The following is a 23,955-nucleotide window of genomic DNA, read 5'->3' as shown; positions in this document are numbered from 1 at the left end:
ATGATTTTACCATTCCTCTTATGTCATCTGAGAAAAGTCTGCCCCAGGTAGCCACTGTTACACTCCACCTCTGGTCCCCGATGGGACGCACACAGCAGAGCCACGACAGTCAATCTACAGCCATGACAGTCAATCTACAGACACATCATGTGAAAGTATCTTAATGCTGCGTACTAGAGAGTTTTTGCTTTATTTGTTATGTAGCAGAAACTGACTGATACAGGCAAAATACTTGACACCTATTTCTTCTCCACGAAAATAGAGAGAAAAATGAGTCCTGATACTAATGACTGTTATGAGAGTCCGGTGAGCTAACACCTGTGCAGTGCTTCGGACACTTGCTAGCACACAGTATGTGCTTAATAAGCTGTGTCAGCTGTTGTTGATGTAAATGTACACGTAAGCAAGTATCCAGACCTTAAGGGTGGCTGAGCACACAATCATGTGTGAAAGTGTGTGAGACTGAAGGGGGAGAGTGGCTAGGCCGGTGTGAGTGGGGACTCAGGCTCAGCAGAAGTACTCGTTGATACGTCTGCCACCCCTGACTCCCAAGACCTGGGAGTCCAGGCTGGAGCGTGCTGAGAGAAGCCTATCTGCCTCACTGAAGCTGCTCCTGGACAGCTCTGAACCATCCTCGCTGTGGCCCAGTCTTTCCAAATTAACATAGGCACCAGTCGCCTCTGCAGCGCCCCCTGTGCGGCACTTGTGGCAGCGCCTTCGGAGAGCCCCGCAGCAGACGAGCAGGGTGGGAGGCAGCGCGATGATGGCTGCCACGCTGATCACCACCATGTTGATGAGCCGCTGGGTGCCCTCTGCATCTACCACCTCGTCAGTGGAGAAGATGACACACTGCTCCTTCGTAGGCACTAGGCCCCGCACACAGACACAGGCCACATACTTGGTCTTTGGAGCAAGCCCCTCGATGGTGACACTAGTCTTCCCAGGCTCCACAATCATCCTTCGCATGTCACTCTGCCCAAAGACTGCGTAAAGGACACTAAAGGCAGTTGTGTTCCCAGCCTGAGGGGCTTTCCACACCAGTGACACACTGTGGTAAGTATCTCCCACCACCTTGAGAGACCTGACCATCTGGGCCTCCTGCTGTTCTGCTTGCTCTCTGGAGAACTCTCCTGGGACATCCATCTGAAAGTGCTGGAGCTCCAGCTCCTCTTTTATGCTGGGCACTGAGGGCTTGGTGGCCATGGCTACAGGCTCAGGAATATGGGGAACATGCCTGGCCACCAGCTTGTTGTTGTAAGCAGCAGCTTCGGCCCCCTCCCCTGTCCTTGCCCACAGGGCCCTTGGAACCCCACTGTACTCTGTAGAAGTCTGGGGCTCGGTGACAATTAAGGAGATAAGGGTTTCAGAAGCCCCTAGAAAGTTCTTGGCCTGGCAGATGTAGTCTCCAGAGTCAAAGAGAGACACAACAGGCAGATCCAGCAAAGTCCAGCTTGAGCCATCACTGGAGACTTCCTGATGCACTAGGGAGAGAAGAGGCAGATATGAATGAATGAATGAACGAATGAATGAATGAATGGTCTTCACAGGCTTCCTTCTAATGCCAAGGTCACACATAGTCCCTGGTCTACACAACTGTAGGGAATACCACTCATCCCAAGAAAATATGCACTCAAATCTCAAGTCCTTCAAGGCCTCCCTCACTCGATTACTCAAGAACTGTCAAAGAACAACTAACTGCCTTCAAAGTCTGATATGCCCAGAATTTCCCCTTCAGCTTCCAGAGTGCTGCAAAGGTGACCCCTCAGGGGAGCAGGCAAATGCATTGGGGGTAGGTAGGTTCAGGGGTGAGTGTGAGGCAGAGAGGACAATCTGGAAGTGCCATACCCCCTTGCACACCCCAACTGAAACGTCTAATCAGCATCCTCACCTTTGTATTTTTACACAGTGGAGCCTTTTGCACTGCTTTGCAAACCAATCCAAAATCCCTATTCTAGAGCAATGGTTGTCAGCCTTGTTTAGGGAGACAGAAGAAAGCTGGGAGTGATGTGAGATTTTCTGGTTAGGTGCTAAGAAATTATTTCTCCTCGACTTATTTTCTGCCTGTGTATGACTGTGATTCTTGTCCCCACTGCCACAGCAAGAGATGATCCATCTCTGCCACACAACTCAGCCAGAATAGACCCTTCATACACACTGTGAATCCAGTGCTAGACTGACTGGAATCCCAGCTTCTTCATATAGGAGCTGTGCGATGCGGGGCAAGCATTTCCCTCTCACCATTTCCATTTATTTGCATGAATAAAGATAATCAGGTTGCTTTTTACAGTTTTGTCTTGGTTTGGCTCAGGGTGGGGGTGGTTCTGATGAAGGTCACATGTGGCCTGACTGACCCCTAACTCTCAATGTAGTTAAGATTGGCCTTGAACGTCTGATCTTCCTGCCTCCCAAATGCTAGGGCTATAGATTTAGATCACCATGCCCAACCTCACCTGCTTTTTAAAGTTCAGTGACATTATGGACATAATTTACTTAATATAACATTAGACCCATAAGAATATCTCAACAGATGGCCATGCCATCATTTTTTACCCTTGATGATTCTGCATTAATATTTTAAAAAGAAAAACCTGCTAAAATGTTAAATATATTGAGTATTTTTTTCCTAAAAATCAACTTTGTGGCAGGTGGGTCAATGCACACCTTTAAATCCAGTTGGCAGAGGCAGGCATATCTTTGAGTTCAAGGCCAGCCTGATCTACAGAACATGTTCCAGGACAGCCAGGGCTACACAGAGAAACCCTGACTCAAAAAACAAAACAAAACAAAAATTAACTTTGTATTGCTCCCAACATGGGCTCTGAGTTTCTGATAATAAAGTGACTAATGAGAAATAACAGGATGGATTGCAAGCCATTGTCATAATCAATGTCCAGCATATGAGCAGATTCTAGCCAATTGCATTCAGACAGATCAGAGCCAAGGCTGGCTTATACCAGTGCCTGCTAATTCTGTCCACTCGCCGTTTGGGAAGCTGACCCACATGTATCAATCCAGCACTCAACACGGAAGGCCTTGTTGCTCACTCACCTGTGCCATTGAGTGCGCGTCCGTTGGCTCTCCTCCAGCTCATCTCAGGACCTGGGATCCCAGTTGCTCCACAACGTAGCAATACTGTGCTACCCAAAGGGGATATGATGCTGGTCACCCCTGGACGGAGCTCTGGGCTCTGACACTTTCTCAGCTCCAGCTGGCTGAAGGCCACTCCAGCCAGGCTGCGTGGGCTGGCGCACCTCAGTCTAGGTTCGATGAAGACCAAGTTTGAAGTCCAGCCATCTAGGAGATGAACCAGGTCATAGAGTCGACAGTCACATACCCAGGGGTTGTCCTGAAGCCCTGCAGAAGTGAGAAAGTAAGCAAGGGGTTAACCCCAGATCTCCAGATCCATTGGCAAGTCCATGTCCCCTCTGGGAAGATGAGGCCGTTTTTCTGCTCAAAGTCAACAGAACTGACCTCCAATCCCAGCTCCTCATCTTGCTAAATTGCTAAACTTGATTTTTCATTTTCCGTGAGAGCATTGTTTTCCCTCACTGCTTCTCTCTTCATAAAGTGCTTCTAGTATCAAGAATTAGAAATCACTCAAAAGTACTCACTGGGTCTGAGGAGTTGGACCAGTGAATACAGGCCTTGCTGGATGAGTCTGAGGACCAGAGTTTGGTTTTCCTAATATGCATAAAAGGCAGGCAGGCGTGGTGGAAGCCTATATTCTCCATACTAGGAAGGTGGAGACAGCGACTCCCTAGGGCAAGCTGCAGTGAGACCAGCTGAATCAGTGAGCTCTGGGTTAGTGGGAGACCCTGCCTCAATAAATAAAACAGAGAATGGCCATGGAAGACAACTAACATCAGCTTTAGGTTTCTACATTCATATGAGTGTGCACTTGCACACACACACACACACACACACACACACACACACACACGTGCCATACACATGCAAGCAGATACACACACATGCCACATACACAAAGTATGACAAAGACTGAAAATTGTACCAACCTCCTTAGAAGCGATCAAACTGAATGTAAATATTTTAACATGTGTACTGTATTATCTGGCAACTTCACTTCTCAGCTTCTATACTTCAGATGCACTGGTATACACATACTAAAAATACATGGCTGAGAATAGTCTCTGGCACCAAAGGTGTTAATAAGACAGCAAGAACAATCTATAGACCTTTGAAGTGAGGATGGCTGCTTTTCTGTGGAAAATGAACCTTCTCATTTGCAGTTATCTAGAAAGAGTTCTGAGATACATTGTTGAATGAAAAAAAATTGGTAGTGGTTAATATATACAATATGGTTTAAAAAAATTAGCACCAGGGGCTGGAGATGGCTCTGTGGTTAAGTGCACTGGCTGCTCTTCCAGAGGATCTGGCACCCACATGTAGGCTCACACTCATCTGTAACTAGTGATACAGGGGATATAACACCCTCTTCTGGCATCCAAGGGCACAGACACACATGTGGTACACAGACAAATACATTAAAAAATTGTAATATTACACAGCTTCTCTCTCTCTCTCTCTCTCTCTCTCTCTCTCTCTCTCTCTCTCTCTGTGTGTGTGTGTGTGTGTGTGTGTATTTGTATGCACATGTAAACATATTGTAAAAGATAAGGATCTTGTAAGTAAACATGATAATTGGAAGCTGCCCTTGGGAGAGGGATTAGGGTAGGAAAAGGGACAAAGGGATCATTAGCCTCTTTGCTTTGCTTTTAATGGCTTTTCCAGTTATGGCTGTACCTGTCAGCCCCAAGAGCAGGCAGGTGCCCTGGGCAGCAAAGACTTGCTTGTTTACTTGGTAAACTTTCGGTTTATTAGGAGCAAAGAGGGATAGAAGAGGCAGAGGGTCTGGCTGACATACTGTGCTGACTCATTCTATCCTGAGCTGTGAACCTGAGTTTAACCAGGCCACACACTGGTTGTGTGACTAGGGACCTCCTGAGTCTCAGTTTTCTTATTTCTAATGCTGGAATATGAGCTGGCTTGGTTTGTCTAGAGCTACTAAACCTGAGATTAATGCCGACATCTTTCCATCTTCCCTCAGGTGTAGAAGGTGAGCATGATGTCAATCAGACACAGAGAGGCTTGAATAGTTGCCTAAAACCCCAAGATGCACCGGGATGGTTCAGGATGAAGGAAGCCATCTTGATTACCTAGAACTAGCCTGGCACGGTGACCTGAATGGAAGGGTCCGATCTTCAGGTGAGCCCAGGTGTCTAGCAGCTCCAGGGGAAGCCTCATCAGCTGGTTGCTGGAAAGGTCCAGGAAAGTAAGGTTCTCCAGGAAGTGTGCAGCTTCAGGTGGCAAGGTCGACAGGCGATTGGCCTGCAGGTCGAGCAGCTGCAGTTGTGGAGCATCCCTGAGCGCAGCCCAGGGGAAAGCTGCTAGGCGGTTCCCAGGCAGACGCAGCTCTCGCAGGCGGTGCAGGCCCCTGAGCATGAGGGCACTGAGCTCGCTGAGAGCATTGTAAGGCAGCCACAGCTGTTCCAGGCGGCTGAGAGGCCGGAAGGCCTCTCCAGGCACCCTACGGATGGCGGTCCGCTCCAGGCGCAGCTTGCAGGTGTCCGGAGGAATCGAAGCTGGGGGCAAGGTCAAGTCAGGGTCGCTGCACACCACTGTCCTGGTCACAGAAATGGGGGATATTTGAACAAACATCCTTCCCTTATGAGTCCCCAGATCTGCTTGTTAACACAGACATCAACATTGCATCATAGTCACAGTGCCTGCCCACTGCTGTTGATAATCTAGCCAAGGAAGAGAGACCCTAACACATACATAGAAAGACCCTAATGGGTAGTGCATAGACATACAGTGCCGATGTGTACGGGTAGGATGTTAATAAGGAAGGTTTGGATCCAGGTAAAGGAAGGGAATTGATAGGGAAATTATTCCTAAATTGGGGAGAAATGGTTAAGGGAAGACTTAAAGGGTAGGAAGAGCCTAACATGAGCCACCTTAAAAAACTGTGCACTAAGAGAAAGGGGAAGCATTTATTTAGGTGCCCATATTGCCCCAGGCAAGCCACTCCCCGACACACACAGTTCCATCTGTGATTCCCAGAGGCATGCATACTGTGTTCAGGATTTGAACATGAAGCAGGAAGGGTGCTAGGATGCTACTCTACAAGGTTAGAGCTGGGTCTGAGGAAGGTATTTAACACACAAAAGGAGCCTTGATATCAGTCTATGTCTGTGGTGGCTAGAGACTTGGGCTTCCCTATAGACTTTCATGGCCTCATTGCCCTCGTAGAACACTCTATGTAAATGGCTGAATCTCCTGCTCCTCACACACGGCAGAATTCCCAGCATCTAAAAATTAGATCCATGGATTCTGGTACTGGTTCCATCACCAACGGCATGTGACTTTGAGGCATTTGCTCTCTGTGGATGATGTTACCTTTGTGACCAGGGTGACAAAAAGCACCCTCACCACACTGTCCTGAGTCACCAGCCATTTTCCAGGCTGATTAAGCATCATTAAGCATCAGCCTCTCTCACTTAGTGAAAGGAAATTTACTCTCCATATGAATGAAATCATCAAACACATCAACAATGGAATGCTTTCTTTTCTCCAGAACATACACGTTATCTTTTCTGGAGGTCCCTCTCCATTCCCAGCCTCCACCATCCCCGATCAATTCAACATTGCCAGCATCATGTGAAAAGTAGTTTCAATAACTTCATTTCCACCATCAGAAACCATCAGTGTTTCTCCAGTATTCACGTGAGACAAAGAAGAAAGGATGATGGATTCCACAAGGTTGGAAAGCAGGTAGGAAAAGCCCTGAGTGAGGGACTGAAATCCTTGAGACATCAGAAAATAAGTTCCCTCCAGAATAAGCCAAGAACATTGAGAAAAGATGACTTAAAGCTGGCTGACAAGAGGAAGAAATCGAGCTCCATGAGAAAAGCCAGGGTCCACCAACCACAGTGGCTTTGGCTTCGAAGGTCCATGAAGAGGAGAAGAAAGCGTGAGGGAAATCAAGAAGTGGGCTGAGGATGGCGGGAGCTTCCTGCAAGGGAGTGGGTACTGCTGGTCTTATAGACATCCAAGTAGGAGGGAAGTACATCAGGAGGCATGTGTCCCACCATGGGTTAGGAGATAAAAGCACCTGAATGTGACTGGGTATCTTGTGGAGGTCAGGCATGAGAATGAGGGATGCCTAGAAAGAAGGAGCTGGGGGACACCGAGAAGAAGATAAAAATGGAAGGAAGCAAACGGAGGGAAAGAATAAGATAAGGAAGAAACTTCTACACATTTAAAGAGGGCTTCTCCCTACCAGAAACATGAAGGAAGGCTCAGGAAGAACTTCCAGAACCTGGCCCATGCAGGGCCCGCACACTTCTGGGCAGAGTAAACCCCCTGCTTACTGAAGATGACATAGCAGTGACTGTTTTCACAAGACCTTGGGTTTCAAGGGTCCCCCAAACCGGCATGTCTATGTGTACCAGATGGCCTCAGGTGGGAGCAGGTGTCTTGTAAGTGGACAGCTGCTGGCATCCAACCCCTCCCGACTCTGCCGAGCTGGTGGACCTATGAAGGCCTGATGACCCATCCCACACCTGATGGTGTCTTACCTGGCCTTGCTGCCATCACTCAGGATGTGCAGGCTGCAGCTGCATTGAGAGGGGCAGAAGCTCCAGGCCTGGTGAGGTCCCCCAAGGGCAAGGAGCCAGAGCATGCCCACAGCCACCCACATGGCTTCTGGCTCCTCTTGGGCCCAGGCAGGGGGCCTGTCCCGGGAGTGCTCCGTCCTGCTTGTCCAGTAGGTCCAGCAGCTACCCACTTGCTCATCACTCTCCAACCCCCACCCCAAGGCCATGGGATAAACACAGGCTGGGGATTAGGGAGGGAGCCCCAGCCCCAGCACTCAGCAGCTTATTGCTTCCTGAATCACCCAGTCTTCAGGGGAGGGAGAGAATCCCTCTATAGAAACAAGCTCAGGCCACAAGAAGCTGGGGTACAGCAAGATAAAGCAGATGGGCAGCTGCCCAGGGGCAAGCGACTAGTGACTAGCTGAATGGGCTGTCTACTTGCAAAGAACTCTATTTCAACCAGGCCATGGGTAACATCTGTCTCCTTGAGGTGCTAGGCTCAAGGAAAAAAAGAAAAAGAGACTGTGGTCTCTAAGAAGGGCCTTTGAAAATTGTCTCCTATGATAGTCTCTAGAAAAAAGGAGCGACATGAAGCAAGGCTTTCTGAAGACCACGCAAGCATTAGAAAGAGTCTGTGCTTCAGGGCACAATACCTGTATTCGGACCTCGGATCATCAGTTACAAAAGAAAATAAAGCTTTTCCACCTGGAGTGCTGCTGAAAAGTAGCCCAGGGTTGCCCATCCTTGACTGTCCAGGGGACAGAACCTTCCCACAAACTGTAAATTTCTGGAACTTGCAGGCACTTGCTCACAGAGGAGATTCTGACCTTGCAGGGAGACATTAGAGATGTCTACATATGCTCATGAACATGGGCAAACATCTGCCTTTCTTTAATGCCCCATGGACACCCAGTCTCAGAACCCAAAGCTGTCAGTGGGCTACCTTTTGAGGCATTACCACCTATGCTGACGGCAAGTGTGTCACTGCAGGAGGAGAGAGGTCAACCCTCTTCAAGGGCCATGCAGCAGGAAGGGTCCTAGAGCTGGATCTCACAGAGGTTTTTGGAGATTGTATTTGTTTTCTCTTCTCCAACTCCATCCTGGAAAATCTTCTCGAAATGCCAGGGAGAAGTGAATATTAGACTTCCTGGTAAGTCACCCATTCACTGGTGTTGCTTTCTGTCTCTGGAATGCTCAAGAGCCTAGTCAAGCCTAGGCTGATGAGGTTGGCCAAAGAAGATGCTGAGGTCTGTGCTAGATAGTTTTATGTCAACTTGACACAAGCCGAAGTCATCTGTGAGGAGAGAACCTCAATTAAGAAAATGCCTCCATAAAATCCGACTGTACACAAGCCTGTAAGACATTTTCTTAATTAGTGATTAAGCAGGGACAGCTCTGTCCATTATGGGTGGGGCCATTTCTAGGCTGGTGGTCTTGGGTTCTAAGAAAGCAGGCTGAGCAAGTCGTGGGAAGGAAACCAGTAAGCAGCTCCCCTCCATGGCCTCTGTGTCAGCTCCTCCCTCCAGGTTCCTGCCCTGTTTGAGTTCCTGTCCTGACTTCCTTCAATGATGAATAGTAGTGTTGAAGTGTAAGCCTAATAAACTCTTTCCTCTCCAAGTTGCTTTGGTCATGGTGTTTTGTTGTAGCAACAGTAACCCTAAGACAGAACCCAGTGCATACACATACAGTGCCTAGCTCCATGCCAAGCCTGTCTAGGCAGTATCAGCTCCCAAAAAATGATGCTTCTCATATCTTCTCTTCATATCCAGCCAGTAGCATTTTCTCAGTGCTAGGGCAGTACCTGTCAGCCTCCTCCTGTAATCAAAGACTTCTCGACCTGCTGCCACACCCAGGCCACCTTTTCCTCTTGTTTGGAGTGAATGCTTTCACTCAGACTTTATCTAGTTGACTCTGTACTTTACTCCTAACCTTGTCCCTTCTCTTCTTTCCTGGTGTCTTTGGTGATCTTGTGGGCATGGGAAGACAGTCGCAGGTGTTAACCAGCAAGTTAGAAATCAGAAAAAGAGTAGGGAAGGCCCTGGAGGATGTAGCTGGAATTTCAGGCTCCAAGAGTCATTAAATTCAGACTTAAGTGGGTATTGGCAGGAGGGAAGGTTTATGACCTGGATGTTACCAGAACAGAATGAACTGCTCTTCTAGAGGGGACCAGAGGTGGCCAATAGGAAATGCCAGGGCCTGCACGATGGAAGGCAAGAGTGGTTGCCTTCCACCCCCACACTCACTACACAGCCCTGGGCTGATTCCTAACTAACTTATCTCCATTTTCCTCATTTAAAATGGAGGGGAACTGGCAGTTTGTTCATGGAGTTATTTTCAGGAGTCTTCTGATAATCATCCATTAGTGTAGTCCCTAACTTTAATAGACGTGAGCTATTTTGCTAATAGCCCTTTGGGACTTGGTTTCTCCATCTGAAGTTAGTTGTGGCATAGTTTACTGTTTTCTGAAGTGGATTTCACTGTGAACCAGTATACAATTTGTACTAAGACCTTGTGTATAGAAGCCAAAGTTCTTAGTGAGTCCTGAGGCACTTTGAAAGAGTGCAAACCATCCTTCATCCTGATATATTTTATGCATGCATAGCTCAAAGTCTGTATGGGAAATAGGAAGTGAAGCCCCAGAGTCTAAATCCACAATGGATTCAACCATTTCCTAGCACTTAGCTGGGAAAGGGCATGGCACACAAATGCCCAAGTTGAAAAGATAATGACCCAATGGCTGCAGTGCAGAACATAGAGCCAATAATGGCAGATTCGGAACCCAAAGCTCAGGGTCTGGTCCCAGTCTACATTTGTTTTATGACAGCACAGGACTTCAAAAGCCTTCTCCTTCCCCCTGCACATGCCTCTGGTTCCGTGAATGGGCACGCACACACACACACACACACACACACACACACACACGCACACACACACACACACACACACACACACCCGCACGCGCACATGCACCCGCACACACAGCTTGTCAGCAACTGTGCACATAGAAGGGCTGGCTACTCTCCAATTCTCAGGGACAGCTGCAGCTCAAACCCTTCCTTCCACTTCCCTCCCTGGGTTATGCAACCCTTTCCCAATTCAGCTTTCAGTTACACACCATTTGGATCCTAGACCTTAATCCTGCCGAGTGGGCTGACATGAACAAGGCAGGGCTCGCTCCAGCTTCACAAAGGCTGCACTGTCCTTCTACTGAATGGATTCCTTCTGTGTGAGCCAAGTGGGAGACTTAGAAGGGTGAGAAAAACCAAAGGTGTCCTAAGGCTACCGTAGTAATCCCCATGTGCCAGCAGGTGGGGTGGCCCTTTAAAAAGGAAGAGCCTGGCTTCAGAGAGCCAGAAAAGAGCTGGGCAGCTGACAAAGAGGGAGACCAACGATGGCAGCGCCCAGAGCCCTGCCTGCTGGCTTTGGGGAACTCGAGGTGCTGGCTGTGGGAACAGTGCTGCTGATGGAAGGTGAGCCAAGCAAAACCTTGGGTGGAGTGAGGGCCCAGTGGTCCCCAGAACCCAGGCCACAGCTGTGGAGTGGGTATATCATCTTGGCTGCCTCTCCTCTGTGTCTGGATCCAGGGCTTATTCTCTTCCCAGCCCCCTCAGGATGTAGCGTGTTGCATAGGAGCCAGGGGAAAGAAGCCAGGCATGGGTCAAAGAGAGAGACACTTGGCAGAAGATACCTGCTCAGGAGGTGACTGGGCCAGGCCTAGACTTTTCATATCCCTCAAGCCAAGAGAAAATTTAATCCACTCCCCAGAAACTTTGCTAAGATTCTCATTTTAGACCAGGCCCTCAGAAGTCTCCAGAGACAGACATCTCAGGCACCTGCTCTCTGTGGGATCATATCAAGTCATTTTAGCTTTCTGACCCTCAAAGTAATCATTATAATGTGTGTCTGCAGAGGCTAAGCTGAATCATTATATGTATAAAGTCATGGTCTAAATAGACATCTAGAGAACTTAAGTTCCTTATCCCCCTGCCACCTCTGCCTTAGTCTGCCACTACGTCCACCAGGTCTAGTCCTACAGCCAAAGGCTTTTCTCCAACAGCAGCTACTTAGGCCCAAGAGACACCTGCCTCAAGCTAGAATCTCTAAGATCCCCAGTGAGCACAGAAATAGAATCCTCCCTGAAGCCAGGCTGATGGAGTACAGTCTTCATTCAAACCAGACCCAGAAGAGGAATCTGTACATTCTTTTACATGCTGAGGACCAACAATGGGGAGGGAGTGCCAGCCACTAGGACTGTCCTGCAGATAGTGGACACCATTGATCAGGCCCCATCTCCTGGGAACTTAGCCTGCTTTCTGGTCCTCTAATATGCTGGGAAATTCTACTTTACATCTTTGCATATGCTTCTCTCTCTTTCTGGAATTCTTTTCCATGCACTGACCTCCACAATTTTAAAGGAAAAGCTTTCCCTTTCCATCATCCCTGCCCCCTTTCTAGTGAGAGCAAGTTATAACTGAGGATGTAACCCAGGGCCTTCTACAAGCTAGGTAAGATCTCTACCACTGCATTATATCCCTAGTCCGGTTTTTGCCTTTTAGTTTTGAGGTAGGGTTATATAGGCTGACATTAGACTTGTAGTTCTCCTGCCTCGGCTTCTTAAGTATCTTGCCCACCAGGCCCAGCTCTCTTGCTCTTTTGAAACAAGAAGCCAAGGTTAAGAAAGTTCAAGGAACAGCAAGAGCGTGACCAAGCTAAAACCGGTCAGTTCTCTGCTGCTAGAGAATCCCTCCTGCCATTTCACCTTGCTGCCTGGTGTCTTGGTCACTCTGTGCTCTAAGTTGGATCCTCTTCTCCAGGTCCCTCCCTGACATTGCCCCACAGCCCTTGAAGAAGGCGTTTTGAAATCTGAAAGACTTGAGACTGTCCCTAGCTCTGCCACTTCCTATGTGCACTTACAGTGCACGCTCGCTATTTGGCATCTCTGAGCCATGGAGAGAAGATTGAATGAAAGGACCCATGCAACGGGCTCTCCAGGGTGCCTGGCCCCCCACTTGTCCAGCACTTGTCAGTGACCAATTGTCACAGCATGAGCCACACTGGGCTGTGCGGTCTTCTCGTACATCTTCCTGTTAGATTGTCAGTAGGCAGTGAACAGGGAGAGCCACAGATTTTAGTGCCTGGGGTCATCCCACCAGAGTAGTCTTTGAAAAGCTGTGCTGAGGGGTTGCTGAGGTGGAGTCTGTGAGGTCACTGAAACCCCATCAACCCCAGACCCTGCGTCTGACACCCACATGGGCCTCACCTCCATACCAGCCTCAATACCAGCCCTCGCCCTTCCTTTCAGCGCTCTCTGGCCTCAGCCTCAATGGCCTGACCATCTTCTCTTTCTGCAAGACTCCAGATCTGCGGACTCCCAGCAACCTGCTCGTACTGAGCCTGGCCCTGGCCGACAGTGGGATCAGCCTGAATGCCCTTGTTGCAGCTGTATCCAGCCTCCTCCGGTACCAGCCCCTTCCCCTTCCACAGGCTCTGGGGCCTTGCTTGGAACATCATGGGCAAGCAGACCAGAGTCTTTCTTTCTACCTAGAGAAAACTGTCACAAGGTCAGAGGTTAGACAGGCTGAATTAAGTTAAACTCAAATTCCTGATTATTTATGAAGATATAGCCAATGTCTAGAATGCAGGGGTTGCTCAGACCTGACCAAAGAGACAGTGGGCTGGAGGGATTCAGAACCTGAGCCCTGTATTCATGTGGTCTGGCCTTGAGTCCTTACTCCATCATTTCCAGTCCTGGGATACTTCTGTCAATTACATATTACAACCTATTTCATATGTTTTGTTGGATGTACTAGTTTAATTATTTACAAATATCTTGAACCAACACTCTCTGGTAGGTCCTAAATAAGTGTTTGGTAAAGCAAACATGATTTATACCACACTCTAATACCTTATGTGTAAACCAGGGTCTTGGCATGTGGCCTGCAAAGATGTCTTTGGAGCCTGACTCAAAAAGAATTCCTCCTCTTTGAAGGAGGATGAATAAGAGCTTCTTCCTCTGCTTTGCCATGGGGATGAGAGTCTAGCGATTTGGGGGTTTACCTCTGCTTTGCCTTCATCTGTTGTGGTACCCTGGATAAGTAATTTTTTTTCTCTTGGCCTCCATTTACCCACATGTGAGGGAGACATATGGTCTCCATCTGAATGCAGAAAGACCCTTTGGCCCATGGTGGTTCATTGGCCCACTGACCTAAACCCCAAGGCCCCAGTTGCATCATGGAAAGACACAGATAATAAGGTCCTCCTTGCAGGAGCGGGGATAACATCCAGGGACTCTCCAGGTTCCCCCCGGGCAGGTGTGGGGTGGGAAGGCTGGAGGGAAGGGTCACTCTGCTCATTGTTTCCCACAGGCGTTGGCCATATGGTTCAGAGGGCTGCCAGGCTCATGGTTTCCAGGGGTTTGCAACGGCACTGGCCAGCATCTGTGGCAGCGCAGCTATTGCCTGGGGTCGCTACCACCACTACTGCACCCGTATGTCTCTGGGCCCCTGACTGTAGGGTCACTGCAGAGTGTAGGAGGATAGAAGATAGGGCAGGGTGGTCAGTATTCAATTCAGCTCAGAGTTTTCCAAACAAGAGAGTGTGGGTGGGAGGGAGGTACATGTACACAACTTGTGGCCATTCATTTCCGAAAAAAAGGGAGAGGGAGGGTGGACAAGCCTACTTTGAGATGCACATTAGAAAGACTGAGTCTGCCCTTGCTACAGCCTTGGTGACTCAAGGCTTTGAGCCTTAGTTTTCTTCTCTGCAAGACTTCAGAGATTCATTTTGAAAATCAGGTGAGATCATGGACATAGAAAATGTCCTGGCAGTCAGATGAAATTGGAGGACAGAAGGAGGGTGAGTGAGTGAGTGAGTGAGTGTGTGTGTGTGTGTGTGTGTGTGTGTGTGTGTGTGTGTGCGCACGCCCACCCTGCCATTTCATGGGTCCATGGCAGAGCCACCCAAAGATGAATCCAGGTCTAGATTCCCCAAGGCTCACTGTTAGATGTGTTATCAGTGTACCACCTGCTCTGTGGTTGTCTGTCATTTTTTGTTTGTTTTATTTTGTTTTGAGGCAGGATCTCTGGTAACTCAAACTGGCTTCCGACTCCCCAGGAGTGCTGGGATTACAGCTGCGCACTTCCGTGCCTGGCTCACGCAGTGCTAGGATCAACCCAGTGGCTCCTGCGTGCCAGATAAGCACTGTACTAGTGAGCGGTGTCCCTAACCCTTGCTTGTTATTTTTTTTCCCAACAAGTGAGTTACTTTTAAAAATGTCAAACTTTGCTTTTAGTTTTATGGGTTTTGTTTTATTTCCTTAGTTTTGTTTTCTGACAGTCTCATGCAGCTCAGGCTGGTCTTGCTCTCCATATGAAGGCAGGTGACTTTGAAATCCTGGTCCTCCGGTCTCCATTTCCCAACAACTAGGTATTACAAGTGTGATTACTATGCCATGCCCAGTTCTCTTTAGAACTTAGTTTAGGATCTGGTTATATAGCTCAATTGGTAGGGTCCTTACTTAACATCTGCAGGCCTTAGATCTAGCAAAAATACCACAAAATCCTGGCATGGTGGTGCATGCCTATAATACTGGCACTGGGGGTTAGAGGCAGGAGGATCAGGAGTTCAAGGTCATTTTCAGCTACTTAATGAATTAAAGGCCAACCTGAGTTACACAAGTCATTGTCTAAAAACAACAACAAAATCCCATAATTTTTATTCTTCTTAATGTCTTATTTTAAATGATATCTATGAAATCACAGGTGTAATGAACTTAGATTCCAATACATGTTAAAACACACAGCATTATCATTACCAGAGAGAGGTACATAAACATGCTTTGAGGAACTGTGTTTAACTGACCTAGACAGAAAACCTCCAGTGTGTAGCCTAAGAAACAGAGGCATACAGAAGGTAAGCAACTAGCCCTGTGTGCCCAGGAAATAGAGTTAGTTAGGGCTGGCATTGAGTATGGCCAGGATGTCTCCAGAGGTGGTTGTTCCCCTTCTCAACTGAGTCCAAGTCTTGTGTGGGGATTTTCTCAGCATGAAGGCTCCTGTTGGGTCCATGACCACCACAGCCTAACCTTCAGGCATCAGGAGCCTCTCTCTCGGTGAAAAACTGCCTTGTTTTTTATTCCGAGTGATGATAGTTTAGCCTCTCCTGTCAACATGACCCTGAGGCCGCCACTTTACTGCTTCCATACTGCCTGTTCAAATATCCCCAGGATCATCACAACACACACACACACACACACACACACACACACACCGCACATATACACACATAAACACACAGGCATGTGTGCACACACACGGGTTGGGGGGGGAGAGAGAGAGAGAGAGAGAGAGAGAGAGAGAGAGAGAGAGAGAGAGAGAGAGAGAGAGAGAGAGAGAGAGAGATGTCTCGGTAATTGACCTCCAGTCCCACCAGGCCTTCACATCAGATCCCTTCCTGCCTTGGAGGGTGCAGCAGAGCAGCATAAAGATAGGGACTAGAGAGGAGGAAGGCCAGGCTCATCTGCTCCATTCCTGGGTAACAGTGAACACTTCATCTTGGAAACCTTTTTCATGCAAAAAGGCTTTTGCCACATGTGGGCCAAGCAGTGGGCCATGCTCTCTGTTGGAGTAGAGTGCCTTGGTGGGCCTGGGCCGCTATGACAAAACATCGAAGAGCAGGTGGCTTCAACAATAGAACTTTATTTCTCTCAAGTCTGAGATCAGTGTGCCAGCACGTCCAGTCTTGCTTAGTGCAGTTCCTGTATGCAGATGTTCACCAAACTACTTCTCCACAAGGTCATTGCTCTCATGTCTCTCCCTATACCAGTATGAGAGTTGTGCACACGGTGCAGCCTAGAAAAATCCACACTGAAAGAGCACTAAACTCACCAGGGACTCCCCCTTCATGACTAATGCCCTCCCAAAGTCCTGCCTTCAAATGCCATCACACTGGAAATGGATAGCTTCAGCACCTGAATTTGAGGACACAACCTATCTTTAGCAGGGAAGCACATTCAAGCAAAGTCCATCTGAGGTGATGTCAAGAGAGGCTAGGTGTGGGGTGAGGGAGGTTATAGACCTGTTATTCTTTGCTGGTTCAAGCCTATCTGGAGCCCATTCTTCTGTCCTGGGATCAAAAGGGATCAACAAGTAATCGACAGACAGATGAGGATAGCTGAGACAGATGTGCTGAAGTCAGGTCGGTAATGAGGCTACAGAAGACTGGGAGCAAGACCACAGCTGGATCATACCACACCCTAAGAGACCGTCAGGACAATGGCTTCTGCCAGTAGTACTGAGATAGGACTTAGGGCCCTGAGCTTTTGTAGAGCATTGTGGAGCAGACACCTTGCCTCTCAGCAAGTACCCTGCCTCTACCCGAACTACTGTGTATGTCTCTTCCTTAACCTTGGCTTTGGAAGACACATCTGTCTTTTGTTTCCACTCTCTCCCTCCTCCTCTCTGTTCTCTGAAGATGATTTAGGATATTTGAGGAGACCATCACTACCCATGATCTCTTTTGTTCATCATAGTCCTCAAAGGCAGAGAGCTTCTTGCTCAATATGGAGAAAACTGAGGCTCAAAGATACCCATGCTATTACTATTGGACTAGGGATTTGGGGATGCTCTGAAGCTACAAAGCCTATTCTTTTCCATGTAGTCAACCTATCTCTTTACAACCTATCTTTCCTCTATCTCGTGCAGGTAGACAGTTGGCATGGAACACGGCCATCCCCCTGGTGATGTTTGTGTGGCTATCATCTGCCTTCTGGGCATCCCTGCCCCTGATGGGCTGGGGCCACTATGACTATGAGCCTTTGGGGACATGCTGTACATTGGACTATTCTAGACGTGACAGGTGAGATGAAAGTTGTAGCTTTGAGGCTCCCTTCCACAGGGATCTTGACTTTAAGCTTCTGTGAGAAGGATGTTCCAGATGAAAACCCAACTGGAACAATGTCAACGTTTGGGGAAATCCAAAGGATGATTGGGGTCGTTGACGTGCATTGATCATAACTATCACAGAGCCCTACTACTCTTTGGCCCTCTTCAGCACATGGAGTTATCTTGGCTCAGAATGCATTGATTTTGGGAGGCACCCATGCCCTTAGATCAACATATCCAAATCATGTAAGGGCTTTGCATTGGTAGGGACCTCCCAGCATGGAGACATGTTCTCCATCTTCTCTCAGCACCTACTGTGGGCCAATCCCTGACAAAATGGGGCTGAATGCATGCAGTCTCCACAACCATGGAATTTTCTTCTACTACCACACTATCTGTGTGACTCCAGGGAGAAACAGCTTAGAAAATCCATCAGGGATCAATTTGGGGACTGGTCACATGGCTTCTAGCACCATGCCTCCCACCTCTTCCACTTCTTGTTTCAGGCACAGTCACACTACATTCACGTTTTACAGACAATGCAGACTCCTGAAGCATTTACACCTGATAATAGGCTTCTCAGGTGAAACTGACCTGTGAGCTTGGATGGTCCCAATGTCCCGCAGAACATCACCCAACAAAGATTTCTCATACTTCCCATTAGTGAATGTATCTCTTGAGAAGCCTCCCCTTCATGAAGTCAGGCTCTGTATCCTGGTGGTTTCTACTTGTTTCTGGTCATCCTCCCATCTCCTCAAGGCCCTCTGTGGTCCCTTTAATGACTCTGCCATTGTTGATTTTTTGAGACATGATCGCACATTAGCACAGGCTGGCCTGAAATTCGCTCTAGAGGCCAGGCTGGCAGTGAGCTTGTGGCAAGCCTTCTGCCTTGGCCTCCCAGGTATGAGCCACCACACCCAGCCCCTTTTATTGACTTCTTTTTTTAAAGACGTATTTATTTATTATGTATACAGCATGTATGCCTGTTAAGTCAGAATAGAGTACCAGATCTCATTATAGATGGTTGTGTGCCACCATGTGGTTGCTGGGAATTGAATTCAGGACCTCTGGAAGAGCAGCCAGTGCTCTTAACTTCTGAGCCATCTCTCCAGCCCCCTTTATTGATTTCTTAAAGAGATAGTATCCAGTCTCTGTCATCCATAGGTTATTTTCAAATCCTTAGGCAATGCAAGAGATTTGCTTGGATAGTCTTTCCTCTTGGCCCACCAATACCTCCAGGATTTAGTGAACTTATTTTCCAAATTGAAGAATCCCATCTATCCTCAGCTAACAAAGAAGACAGCAAGGCTGAGCATTTGAGCTTGAAGAAATCCTTTCTACATCTCAGCTCCTGGTTCCCAAAGGCAAACTTCAGGAAGACCTATGGCTCCTGACTACTGAGGAGAATTCAGCGGGGCACAGGAGCAGCTACTCTGAGTGCCTGTCTAAGATGGCATGACACCTCTCACTGTCCAGCATAGATGTCGGTGGACCTGGGCTGCTGGATCCTGGGCTGCTGGATCCTGGAGTTTGACCTCTGTTTCTCTACCCTTTACCCATAGAAACATCATCAGTTTCCTCTTCATCATGGCCTTTTTCAACTTCGTTGTACCCCTCTTCATCACACTCACTTCATACCAGCTCATGGAACACAAATTCTCCAGGGGTCATCTGCAGGTAAGAAGCCAGCTCCTGAAGCAGCAGGAGTCTCTTGATCCTCTCTGAGACTCTGGAAACATGCATGACACAGCAGAAGTCTGTGTTTTCTGTGTTTGCAAGAATGCTGAGAAAAACCAGCTTGCACAGGGAATATGTTGTTAGGGCTAGAAAACACCCTCCTGTTACTCAGATTTCCAGAGCTTAGGCAGCAAGGGCCAGAACAAGACAGATTCACCCAGGCCTTGCAACCCTGAGATCCAGGCTCCTACATTACATCATGCATGCTGTTACACTCCAGTCTCCCTAGGGATTTGAGGCTTGGCACTAAATTGCAGAACTCTTCAAATGCTGCTTTTTAAATTGCTTTGAGATGTTTAATTTAATCACAGTCACAGGCTATTACCCACCACATAAAATCACACCTGCAAGCACATTTGTCCAAGAAAAATGATGCTTTGAAATAAGACCTCCTGGCCATTTCAGAATTTCTATATTAAAATTCCCTTGCCAGAAATTTTCATTTGACTCTGCTACCTACAAAAAATTAATAGATGAATCACAACAAGCAACAAAGGTTGTTTTTAATGAAAGCAAATATTGATATTATAGACATTATATGTATTTTCACTCCATCTTTGTGAATCTTTTCTGATGAATGAAAGTTTTATGACTCCCATGTCACAATCTGGGCTGAGGCACAAACTCACCAAATGCCACACATTTAGTAATAGCAGAGATGGATCAAAACTCAGACCTGGAACTCTTCAACAAATCTCAGTGCTCAATTTCAGTGCATAAAAATATTCTTTTTTATTGAGACAATCTGCCACTTAAATTTATTACTATGAATTAGAAAACAACATTATAAGTTACTTTCATCTGTGGATCTAGCTAAAAGGTTGAGGGCTGCACTGGGACAAGAATCTTGTATCTGCTGTGGAATAATGCTTTTGTACACTGGTTTAATAAAATGCTGATTGGCCAGTAGCCAGGCAGGAAGTATAGGAGGGATAAGCAGACAAGGAGAATTCTGGGAAGAGGAAGGCTGAGTCAGGAGACACCAGTCTGCCGTCCAGGGAACAGCATGTAACGACACACAGGTAAAGCCATGGAACACATGGCGACATACAGATTAACAGAAATGGGCTGAGTTTAAGTGTACGAGCTAATCAGTAGTTAGCCTGAGCTAATGGCTGAGCACTTTTAATTAATATAGCCTGTGTGTATTTACTTGGGTCTGAGCGGCTGTGGACCAGGTGGGACACAGGAAAACTTCCAGCTACATGTATCCTATTTTGGAGGCCAGAGCATCACCTCCTAGGTTCTCTTCCACATTGATCACCTCAACATTAGAAAAATATTTTTATTAATTCTTTGAGTATTTCATACAATGTAGTTTTATCATATTCAACCCCCACTCCTCCTCATAACTCCTCTCAGATTCACCCCTACTTCTTGAATCCCCAGCTTCATGTCCTCTTTTTTAATAACTTAATTCACCAGCCCCAATGTGTGCTACCCATATATTCACACACACAGGACCATCTACTGGAGAACAGTCAGCCAACCTAAGTCCACACCCTTCAAAGCCCTCAACTGCCCAAAGCTTCTTAGAGGTGGAGCTCATGAACACTCCCCTCCATGAGCCCGGGCTTTAACAGCCTGTACCCCATCTTCCAGAATAATAGTTGTAGGTTCACCCCTGGGGCCTATGAGCTCCTCAACAATGGGGTTCTTGGCTGGATTTACAGTACAATGCATATTTTTCTTCCTGTACAATGGGCCTTAAATCCAATCAGAAAGTGATTGGTTACCCCCGTAACTTTTGTGCCATTATTACACCCATGGTCATATCTTACCATGCCAGTCATTATTGTAATTCACAAGGTTCACAGCTGGGTAAGACTGTTAATGACTTTTGTCCCACCTACCTGCATAGCACCTTCCAGTAATATGAAAATTAGCCATCATGGAGCAGTGTCAATACCAACTTGATATCCCTGTGTGCTATGACCAACATGTATGGCATCTTCATCAATAGAGTACTGCTATCAAGTTCTTGTGGGCAACTAAGAACAATGGCAATAGCTTGTATAGTTTGGGGGAATTTCCAGGACACCTATGACCAATTCAAGGGGATATCCCACACCTGGAACTGGGCTTTTTGTTTGGCAAGCTCTGGCCTCTGGGAGGAGCATAGCCCTATGTTGATTAAAGTCTCTTATCTGAATGAAGTTTAAAAACAGATTTCCATTTGGCTTGTTCAAACATCTTTAGTGTTAGCTACCACCCCCCACCTCCCCAGTTATACTCACAAACCTCTCCCCACTTTTCTCCCTCCCCATTTTTCTCCCCTTTCATCCATATCATTGATGCACTATTATACCCCCTCCCTTAGATCTTCCTCTTCACCTCATCAATGTCCCTTTCCAGTTTCATATATTCTACAGGTATTCCAAATTGAACACATAAATATAAAGATTTGATGCTAAGATCCACATATGAGTGAATCACATGTGTGATGCTTGTCTTTCTAGGTCTGGGTCTCACTCAGTATGTTTTCCAGTTCCACTCCCTGGTTATACTGATAATGTGAAAAATTTTGAGCCCAGACACGATGATCTCATGAAGTGACTGCATCTGCTGATAGTGAATTCATTCTAAGCCTAAGGGGAGCTCAGCCCTGGGTACCCTATGTACATTGTCAGAGAGTCAAAGATTCTTCCTAAAGAACAAAGACCTGGAAGGAAGCTCATTATCCATCCCCCAGCCCCTACCTCCAGGCAACCCAGCTGTATCTTACCATTTTATAGACAAGGCAATTGAGGTCGGGTAGTTTAAATAACAGGCTTAAGGCAACACAGCCTTTCAAAGAGCAAAGAGCTCACGTGATGCCAAGATCTCCTGCTGGTTCTACCCCTTCCTAGAGCCCAGTCTGTGCTAGCACCCCTGCCTCTGCATGGCTATGGCCACCTGGAGTGAACAGATGCTTCTTCTGATGTTTTCTTCCTAGGTGAACACCACTCTGCCAGGCAGGATGCTGCTGCTGGGCTGGGGCCCCTATGCCCTCCTGTACCTATATGCAGCCATCGCAGATGTGAGCTTCATCTCTCCCAAACTACAGATGGTACAGACCCTTCCAAAGCCCAAAGAACTCTCTACACTACATCTTCACATCTGTCTGTCTTGCTGTATCATGCCTTCTGGCTTTCTGCTAACTCACTCACTTGTTCTCTCTTTCTTTCTCCTCCCTCTTTCTTCCTTTAAATATTCACAAAGTGTGGAAAATGTTTTTGTTCCATACCTCTCCACCCCTTGGACCACACTGAGATGACAGAGACAGCTAGACCTATAGTGAGCATGTGCTCTAGGGCTAGGGGCTGTGATTGACATCCAGGTTGGGAACAGGTGTGTTGGCCTTGGGTAGGATGTAGTAGGGAGTTCTGCAACATTCTATGAACTATAGACATCCACCAGAAAAGGCTCAGAGGCTGAAGAATCAAGCTGAGGACAAATGATTGGCAGTTGTAAGGGGGACAAGTTATAAAATGGGACTGGGAGAGAAGTAGAGGCTTCAAGGCATCTTTCATGGGCTTTTCCAACACAACAGGTACCCGCCCTCATTGCCAAAACCATGCCCACAATCAACGCCATCAACTACGCCTTGCACAGCGAGATGGTCTGTAGAGGAATCTGGCAGTGCCTATCTCCACAGAAAAGCAAGCAGAACTGAACCCAGTGAGATTCTTCAAAAGGCTGATCACAATCAAGCCTACCTCTGCAAGTCTGGACTGAGCCCCTGGCCAGGAAGATGCCCTAGCATACTTCCCAACAGTCTCAGAGCCATGCCAGATGCTTATCCACCAGCGTCAAGAGTCCTGTTGAGTCCAACATTAGGCTGGACCCAGATACTAGGTTCCATGGAAGGAGTACTGGTCACAGCCATCATCTACACGTAGACTAAGAGGCCCTGGAAAAGTAACTCCCTCCAACCTCAGTTATCGGAACCCCAGAGTAAAGATGCCATTATGAATCAACAAGGATGCTGTATGCTTGAACAAGCTAGCATATGCTTACCAAGCAAATAAAATGTTTACTGAAACGGGCTACTGATATGAACCTTGGCTGTGTCCTACATGAACCAAGTCTTACAATAAAAGGAGACAAAGCCCTGAGAATGGTTTTTGGGAACTCATCTGAGGTTGCCAATTTTCAAATAGCACTTACTAAGTTGTAATGGCATTGATGACTTATTCTGCCCCTTGTTCCATGTCCCCTATGGTGAGATAAGATGACAGCAATGATGATTTGACCATACAGATTAAAGTAGAACACGCAGGTTATGTACTCCCTGAGTCAGCCACCAGCACCAGCATTCAAAATGCGTCCCTAGTTATATGAGATTTGGATTAAAGATTGATTTCAAATGGTCTGGAACTCATTGCCAATATTTAAAAAATTAAAGCAATTATTTAACCATCCAGATGTCAGGAGATGTGGACCCACAGCTCTGTCTTCCTCTCCACAGTGACTTGTTTGCAGAGCTCAGTGTGACTCTGCCCTTTGCCCAGAACACATATGGTCCTGTTCCAGCTCATATGTTCCCTGCAGAGCTCAGGTGTCTCTGTGTTTGTGACACTAATGAAGGGGCCCCCAGTCACCTTTAGATGTAGACCTGCACCTTCCATAGAGTCAGCAATTCAGGATCAAGATATAATAGGTGCATAGTCCTGTGCGAGACCTGCTGTCCTGGAGGAAAGTAAAGCAGATTGATGGGGTGATGGAGGCCATACTGA

The 23,955-nt window shown here is 47.3% G+C and overlaps 2 protein-coding genes across 4 annotated transcripts; one reads left to right on the top strand and one right to left on the bottom strand.

Moving 5' to 3' along the window:
• Positions 1–228: 228 nt before the first annotated feature.
• Lrit1 (leucine rich repeat, Ig-like and transmembrane domains 1) lies at positions 229–7,723 on the bottom strand. The gene is made up of 4 exons (XM_059274557.1): positions 7,602–7,723; positions 5,178–5,644; positions 3,049–3,354; positions 229–1,481 (listed from the first exon to the last, which is right to left on the bottom strand). The coding sequence occupies exons 1-4, from the start codon at positions 7,721–7,723 to the stop codon at positions 508–510; spliced, it is 1,869 nt and encodes a 622-aa protein (XP_059130540.1). The 3' UTR covers positions 229–507.
• Positions 7,724–10,774: 3,051 nt separating this feature from the next.
• Rgr (retinal G protein coupled receptor) lies at positions 10,775–23,508 on the top strand. 3 transcript variants are annotated; one of them, XM_059274555.1, is made up of 7 exons: positions 10,775–11,089; positions 12,922–13,078; positions 13,985–14,106; positions 17,321–17,474; positions 19,063–19,177; positions 22,173–22,286; positions 22,770–23,508. In XM_059274555.1, the coding sequence occupies exons 1-7, from the start codon at positions 11,011–11,013 to the stop codon at positions 22,890–22,892; spliced, it is 864 nt and encodes a 287-aa protein (XP_059130538.1). In that variant the 5' UTR covers positions 10,775–11,010; the 3' UTR covers positions 22,893–23,508. The 3 variants fall into 3 exon arrangements, with proteins under 3 accessions (XP_059130538.1, XP_059130537.1, XP_059130539.1); XM_059274554.1 differs by having other exon boundaries at positions 13,958–14,106; XM_059274556.1 differs by lacking the exon at positions 22,173–22,286.
• Positions 23,509–23,955: the final 447 nt, after the last annotated feature.

Source organism: Peromyscus eremicus, chromosome 9, assembly GCF_949786415.1.
Source record: "Peromyscus eremicus chromosome 9, PerEre_H2_v1, whole genome shotgun sequence".
In the NCBI taxonomy this organism is placed as follows: Eukaryota; Metazoa; Chordata; class Mammalia; order Rodentia; family Cricetidae; genus Peromyscus; species Peromyscus eremicus.
The sequence above is the reverse complement of the archived record's forward strand: the minus strand, read 5'-3'. Positions and strand labels throughout refer to the sequence as shown.